The sequence below is a fragment of the Apteryx rowi genome, unplaced genomic scaffold (genome assembly GCF_003343035.1).
Source record: "Apteryx rowi isolate R43461 unplaced genomic scaffold, aptRow1 scaffold_266, whole genome shotgun sequence".
NCBI classification, from domain to species: Eukaryota; Metazoa; Chordata; class Aves; order Apterygiformes; family Apterygidae; genus Apteryx; species Apteryx rowi.
In genome coordinates, this window is record NW_020449041.1 from 101939 (window position 1) to 110034 (window position 8096).

Sequence of the window (8096 nt, forward strand, 5' to 3'; positions counted from 1 at the left end):
ACACCTTTTATAGACAAAAAGTGTTCTGCGACAGACCATGTTTGATGGAGGGTTCTTACAGGTGAAACTGGAAAGCACCGGTCAAATCAGAATGTGCTGAGCACTGATGCAGCTAAACCCCACAGGTCTTCCTTCAATAAAAATCCCACTGTTACTAGGGATTCCTAATGGTGAGAGCATTTTCTGAGAAAAGTTATATTAATGGAAGTAGGAATTCTACCAGCCTGAAGAATCTGTTGACAGCAGAGTACATTTTTCAGGCAGTCTGTCCAGCTTGTGCTCCTAATTCTCTCACAAGTTTTCTTTTCTTGGATTCCTTTTTTGCCTTTCCCTTCCTTCATGAACTTTCTTCTAACAAGAACCCCAAAACTAAACAGCACAAAGCCAGACTGAGAAAATGGAGTGTATGGTGGAGCACTTGACAGACTCTGATTTATTCCAGTAAGAAGCAGTTTTTGTTATTGCTGCCACCAAAGACACAGGGATTAAATTCTTGTGCTTGTTCCCACCTTTCTCACTGTTTCACTACATGTTTTCAGGCAATCATTATGGTACCTTCCAACACCTCTTTGTCACTAAAGGTAATAACACACTGAATGTAATAATCCTTCAGAGATACTGAAAGGCTTAGTTAAGTGGTATTAGTTATGCCTTTTAGGTTCTTAGATGTAACAATACCTAAAATCGGTCCGTTTTAGTTAATAAAGTAAGTCTCTCATATCAAAYGCACATTACTGAAAGGAAAGCAAGTGATAAAGTGTGTTACAAATAAGTGAATCATAATGTGGACCACCTAATTTTATAAGTCATTTTGTCTAACTTCATGTTGACTTAGTTATTTTCAACATATTAATTCCTGTGTAATAGACATCGTATTAGTCAGGACTTCTTGGACTGATTAAGAATCTTCTGAAGAAAAAGGTTAAAATAAGCAGCTAAACTTTATTAGCTGGTACATGTCTTCCATGGGTTGGACAGAGTCTAGGAATCATAAAATAAGTTCAGGGGCCTGCACTGCCATATCCCGAGTGCATTTTGTGAGAAGCTAAGCCCCAGTGAGAACCATGGCCACAAAAGCAATTAGGACAGCAGTCATGGTAGCATTAGCAATCTCTTAGTATAGCTCTGACACCTGTAAGTTTACCTTGAGCACATCACTCTCTTACAATCTAAAAATGCCTATAAAAATATACTATTCTTCACATGTTCCATAGGAGCATCACAAATTTTGGTTCATGCTTCTTTAGTCAGATTTTTGAATGAATGATGCTGTGAGATTGCTGCAATTAGGTACTTTAAAAAAGTTTACCTTTGCTCCCCTTGCACCTTTCTTCCCAACAGAGCCAAGTGGGCCTGGGGGTCCCGGACTAGCCTACAATCAGAAATATCAGTAAAATGATGCATGATGAAAAATTCAAGGGCTCATTGCACGCACCTCAAGGGTTCATTGCCACTTGCAATTGCTATAGTATGAGAATAGACATCTAGCACATTAACAGACTTCCCCAAAGCTTTTGAGGGCCATAGTAAGAGTTATGGGCCAAGCTACTATTCCAGTTATTTTCTGTTTTCTGTATGACTGCTTTAAAATTCCCAAAATATTACTAAGTATGACATAAATGCTATTTTCCATCTATACAGATGTTTAAGTATGATAGTGAATAGACATGCATGAGTGCACAAACAATATGAATATTGTTATACATAAATGTATACTGTTATATATAAATATATAAATGGCTGTGTAAGCATGAGCACTGTTACATGACTGAAGCAGATGCCCAAGGCCGGATGAGTCAGCCACATTCCAATCCTGAGTTATACTGGTGTAATTCCAAAATAATGCCCCAAAATCACCAGCATCACACAAGTGAGAGGAAGATCAGCACTCAATAGGCATTCAATAGTTACAACTTCATCATACCTTAGCCTTAAATCTTCTTGGTCATACTCAGACAAAACTATCGACCAACCAATTACCTAGCTTTGCTCTCAACTACACCACTGTACATCTGGACCTAGATGTGCTGCAAGCCATGATGTAACTGCTGATATACGCTAGAGAATTGAAAGTGGAATGTAAAACTAAGGTTTTGCATTGCAACCATAGAAAAAACTTGGTAATATTGAAGTTCTCTTCCTATTAACCCACCTAAACTTATTTTCAAGGCTGTTATTTTCCATAATCCAGATTGGTAGTAGTAAACTTCTTCATATGGCCATTAGTTTCCATAAATACTATATTGAAAAATCATCCATTTCTTCTTGTTTACATAGGTTTTAAAAACCAACCAATTAGAAGAATAATACAAACACTGAGAAAAGAAAACCCCCAAGGTGCACAGCAGGGATATGTTATTTAAAGCTAACCGGAGGGGCTGGCATGCCTTGTGGTCCTGGAGGTCCTCTGATCCCTTGTGGTCCTCTTGGGCCCTGAAGTAAAAAAGTCATTTAAAAAAAAAAAGTCAGTCAAATGTTGATTACCTTTCACTAAAGATTAGATTGCTGGAGTGACTAGAATACAAATGCCTATTTTGCAAGATCCTCTGCAGAGGTGAAACTTCTGGCTGCTTGGCTGTAGGGATATGCCCATGTGAAGCAGCTGATATTGTCACTGCATGGTAGCCATATTCAGAGAGCCACTTAGGCCCCTAAAATATCAAGGGTGACATAACCAGCCCTCAACCAACGAGACACTTGCTCCAGATGCCTATACAGTCAGTGAATGGAGCATCTTAAAACTGAAAGCTACGGTAAAGAGCTTATGGCCATAACTCTCTTCAAAATCACTTCACCAACCAAATTTTTGAAACACAAAGTTTTTTCACTGATCTTGTCAATCAGAATGTCATTTTCACCATTTCAATGCACCCTGGAAATACAACAGATTCAATCATGCAACACATTCTATGTGCTTATTGCTAACTATTTCTAATAAATTCATTTTGAAGATATCTGCTTGAAAATATCCTGTAAGCTAGAGAAGTGTTGACTAAATTACTTATTACTAACATTCATGGTCCTCTTTCAATTTCGGTATAAGCTGCACCTACATAAACTGAAAGAGAAACTTGGCACATTTAATGTATCAGGGTCACAGAGGAAATTTGCCAGTGAAGAATTTTCCTCATAATATTTTTAGCTGAAATAAATAAAGCACTCCAAAAGAAAAATAAAAGATCAAGACTGACAACTCATTTTCTCTGCAGCTAACATACAAAAACAACTCAGAATTTCTTTTAGCTACCTGTGGGCCTGGCAAACCGGGGTTTCCTGGGTAACCTGATTCCCCCAGATCTCCTTGCTCACCCTGCCGGAACAAAAACAAACATATGAACAACAAAATAACAAAAACAAGAAAACAGATTAGCACCTTAGATGTGTATATCAACAGATACTCATTTCACATTTGCGCAGAATATTAACTGATAGAAGGCTTTCTGTGCTTTCAGGCAGCACCTTCTGCTGAACAAAAATCAGTTAAAAAGCAAAGGGCTAAGTATTCTTTTTTTGATTTAGGATCTGTGATGAACATAAGATCTGCATTGGGAGAGGTCAGTTCTATTTGCTTTGCATTTTGATGGGTGTAAAATACACCTTTGTGTCAGCACTATTGCTGCACTACCTTTGTCCTTGGCCACAGCAGAGACTTTGACAAGTCATAAAGTCAGGGCCACAAAGACAGACGCTCTTCACCTTATCCATGGAGAACTACTCGGGGAGGGGGGCAACCACAACTTCATAATTCATCCCAGAATTAAGTACCTTTGTATTCCTCAGCTTTCACTCTGGTCACTCAGTGAGGCAAGTCAAATCTTGAAAAAATAACTTTTCAAGCTCTTCAGCTCATGGCTATTAAAAGTTGCCAGCTATGAATGAGTCAGTTTAGCTGACATCCATAAGAAATATTTTCTCTGTCTGCTGATCTGAGTAAAATAGAGATGCTTAGCACCAAGATATTCTAGGCCTCGCTGAAGGTTTTCTTTCACTAGAGAGATTATAAAGATATATCTGAAGATTCTCAGGAAGCTGACAGTTCTGGAAAGAATCTCCTGGAGAAAACCACATTCAAAAGGCTGTACTCCCTAATTCTCCATGACATGAATGAAATGAGAGAGATATCAATGCAAAAAAAAATAAAGAAATAAAATAAAAAGAAATAAAAAAGCCAGAGTAACAATACTGTAACAGGGGACATCAGTCAGTAGACTGATGCCAGGCTTAGGCCTGCTTTAAAAATTCAATAGAAATAGATTTTCACAAAAATTGCTTTGATTGCAATGCAAACAGAGAGAAATAGAAGAAATCTTTTCTTAGGCACACTGTATTGGATTCCAAAACCAACAGACACTTTCCAGCTTCTTCAATGAACTTTGAATCAGGCCTAGAATACAAGTTGTTCCTTTTTTTTTTGCCTCTCTTATGTCTTCCTTTAGTTTATTATCCTTTCCTTCCTATTTGCTTTGCTTTTGTAACACTGCACAAAGACTGCAGTGCTGTTCTTGCCCATGACAATCATGTCTCTGAAGCTATATCACACCTTTTGTTTCATCTGTCCACTGATTATTGCTGTTCATAATGGTAATTGCGTTTCTTTATTCTTTTAAAACTATTATGAAAATTTAGTCTCCCTTTCATCACAAAAATCAATGGATAATTGGAGATGAAAGTCCTGGAAAAATGTCTTTTCAGGTTATCATGAGAAGTGGTATGTTCATGCTGACTGCAAGGGAAGTTAACAACTTTGTCRAAAGAAGCCTCAGTTTGGTGCCTTTTATTAACAATTAAAAAAGGTATAAGTCCTTATACATTAGCTGGGGGAATTCTGTCCCACTACCTGTAGCCTGATTATATCATTTGTCCCTAAGCACTTTACTGGATGGATTAGCATAGGCTCACTAATATCTGCTCATCTTAAAGAACGATCCATCTGCATTCCATTTCAACAGCAAAACCTTCCTGGTCAGGCAGAATTGGCCATGCCATGTTTCCTTATAGAACCAGACCCTGCGGTCCACAGAAGGACCCTTGAAGACCCTGCAAACATTAGGACTATACAGTTCTGCTTCCTGCCCAGGGATATCAGGAAGCCTGAACAGAGAAGCTTTTAGCCCTATGTCCTGTGGCAGCTTTGCAACACCGTCATGCAAGAGAAGAGATCTCAGTGGGAGGACATGACACCCAAAGTTTTCCCAGAGGATGGATGTCAGTACCACAGAGCAAGAGTCTACTGCTCCCCTCTGGTTTCCACAGGGGAGGTAGAAGACAGACTAGGGCAAAATTCTCTTTGACATTCAACCTCTTCAGTGAAAATGTTATATACATAAGCTGTGATCTGAGCATGGGTTGGAACCCAGTCTTTAATGCCTACTGACACATACAATGTTTTTTCTTATGCTTTTAGAAGTCAAAGATGGTCATCAAGCGATTAAGTGAAAACAGTTGCAAAGTTCCTGTTGCTGTGATGTCCAGTCATCTCTGTTTCCTTCCATATTAAAAACAGGTGGCCTCATAACTGGGGAGGTCACAAAGATGAAGAAGGTTGCTTCAAAAGGTTCATCTAATTCTACATTCTGTGATTTTACCAAACAAGTTGATGTTTTTATTTTCTAAGCACATCAGAATTCTAGCGCTCACTAGTACTACAGAAAGATAAGGGATAATCTGTTTCCTGCAATTTTTGTCATTTCATTCTCATTACTTACTTGGATTATCGCTATTACTCACAGAAAAATGTAAACTGAGATTTTTAGAGTCCCAGCAGCAAAAAGGTTATAAAAAAAAAAGTACAACAAACTTAAGAAATCCCTTAAGAAGGGGTTTCTGAGCTATTAAGCAATAGGTGGGAGGTGGATTTCTGCTATAACTGATAGACTGGATTGATGATTGTTTCATATTTTAATTTAAAATATCTGAAAAAAACATGCAAAGGAACTTGTGAGACAGAAATAGGAAACAGTAACTATAAAAAGTCAGAGTCTTTCAAGTTATGTTTATCCGCATGAGTAGCCAAAGCATAGTGCTTTCCCTCTCTTGGTGGGCGGAATCAAAGTCTTCCAGGGTTTATTCCTACCCGGGATATCCTAGACAGCAAAAGATCTAGACTCTCGAAATGAAATCCAAATTGGGCTTTTCAGAAACCAGATGGGGCAGAAGTTTCAGGACAAGGTTTAATTGCATGCTGCATGAAGCCGAGATGTAACTGGAGCATGGTTTGAGGAATTTGCTGGACTCTCACTTCTGTCTGTCATTTCCCAGTGGAAAATTAATTTGAATCAGAGAGCTTGCAATGTCAAAAACCTGTGTTACCTGACTACAGCACACAGTAAGGCAGTGACAAACGTGAAGCAAAACTCTGCTGCTTCAGAATTGCAGGAGAGGGGCAAGAAGACTAGAAATGAGAGTCAAATCAAAGACTGTTGCTGAAGACATATTATTTCTGTAAAAGATCCTCCCGGCAGGTCTGTTTTCTTTGCTGAAACTGATATGTTCTACTCCCCCATTATGGCCTTCAGCTTAAATGTTTCTTGTTGCTGCAGAAAAAGCACTTTGTCTATACAAAAGTTTAATGAAACGTCATGGACATGCTGCCAGATTAAGAAAACGGCAAACACTTCAATTTACACACTGTTCCCACAACCAAAAATGTGAGAAATATACTAAATGCAGCAAGCTGAGCAAACTGTTATGACCAGCAACAGGATGTTTTGTACAGGCCAAATATGTGCTCATATTGTGAGCTTTGAGAAAGGCAACAGGGCTTTGGCTCAGACTTTGAAACAGTTGCTACTTGAGGCCAGAGACAAGGAGTGTGTGCACTTCATCCTGTTTTGTCTTTGGTATTAGGACTACTGGAACTGCATCAGTATGAAATTGTGCTGTTCCTCTGGGTTTATTTTCACTAAGGTAAACAGGAAATCTAAATCACTGCACACATGAGCAAATCTGGGAAACTCCTGGTGGAACCAGGGGAATGAACAACCAGCAAGTGGAAAAGAAATCTGAGCAGCCAAAGGAAATCAACATATCTGCTGAAGCACCATGCTAAGCYAAGGTGTATACCACCTTCTTTATTTGTGTTAGCAACCCTGAAGAAAGATTGGGTCAAATGTGAACTACTTGTGCTATAACAATGTGTTTTCTGGTATGATCGTATAACCTATACTTAAGAAAGAAAGCAACAGGATAATCTTGCAAGTCATGCTTTTAGATGTTCTTACAGTCTCATTGCAGGGAAATATTTTACCCTATCTTAAGAATTAAAAAAGAAAGAAATCATAGAGTTTTCTCAGGTTCCTAGAATTTTACTTTTACTTGCACTAGTCCATTTTCGAATACAGCTGCCTTCAGATTTGCTTTGATAACTGCATTTGTGCCCTCCAGGATGAGGAGGAGATGGGCATGGCTGCAAGGGAAGTAACTGGGACAACAGACCCTGTGCCTTGCCAGAACGCCCAGAAGAAGCGGCAGGTGATTGTCGTGGGGGACTCCCTGCTGCAGGGGACAGAGGCATCTATCTGCCGACCTGACCTCATGTCTAGAGAGGTTTGTGGCTTGCCAGGGGCTCGCGTGAGAGACGTCATGGAAAGACTGCCAAGGCTTGTCCACGCTTCGGATTATTACCCACTGCTGCTCTTCCATGTGGGTGCCAATGACACCAAGGGCAAACTGGAGACCATCAAGCAGGATTTCAGAGCTCTAGGGATGGTGGTCAAGGGTCTGGGAGCCCAGGTCATCATCTCCTCAATCCTGCCAGTGAGGGGGTGGATGAAAGGAGGAGATGGACTTTCCAAGTTAACGACTGGCTGTGCCACTGGTGTTGGCAACAGGGTTTTGGTTTCTACGACCATGGGACCCTGTTTGAAGATCRACAACTGCTGGGGAGAGATGGGATCCGCCTCACTAAGCTGAGCACACGTGTCTTTGCCAACAGGTTGGCCAACCTGGTAAGGAGGACTTTAAACTAGGAAAGACGAGGAAAGGGGAGAGTTATAGTGCCAGGGTAGTTGGCAAAAGACAGCTCAAGTCGGGATGCCTCCAGCAGGTGAATGCAGCCAGGGAAGTGCGCATGGGATGTGGCTATGGAGGATCCTCTT

The 8096-nt window shown here is 40.0% G+C and overlaps 1 protein-coding gene across 1 annotated transcript in view; it reads right to left on the reverse strand.

The window, feature by feature from the left end:
• The window catches only part of COL6A6 (collagen type VI alpha 6 chain), a 61442-nt gene that overhangs the window by 16885 nt on the left and 36461 nt on the right, over positions 1–8096 (reverse strand). The window contains exons 22-24 of the mRNA XM_026068009.1: positions 3248–3310; positions 2371–2433; positions 1310–1372 (exon numbers count right to left, since the gene is read on the reverse strand). Of these exons, the coding sequence (XP_025923794.1) occupies positions 1310–1372; positions 2371–2433; positions 3248–3310 (189 nt within the window). The remainder of the gene's footprint in view (positions 1–1309; positions 1373–2370; positions 2434–3247; positions 3311–8096) is intronic.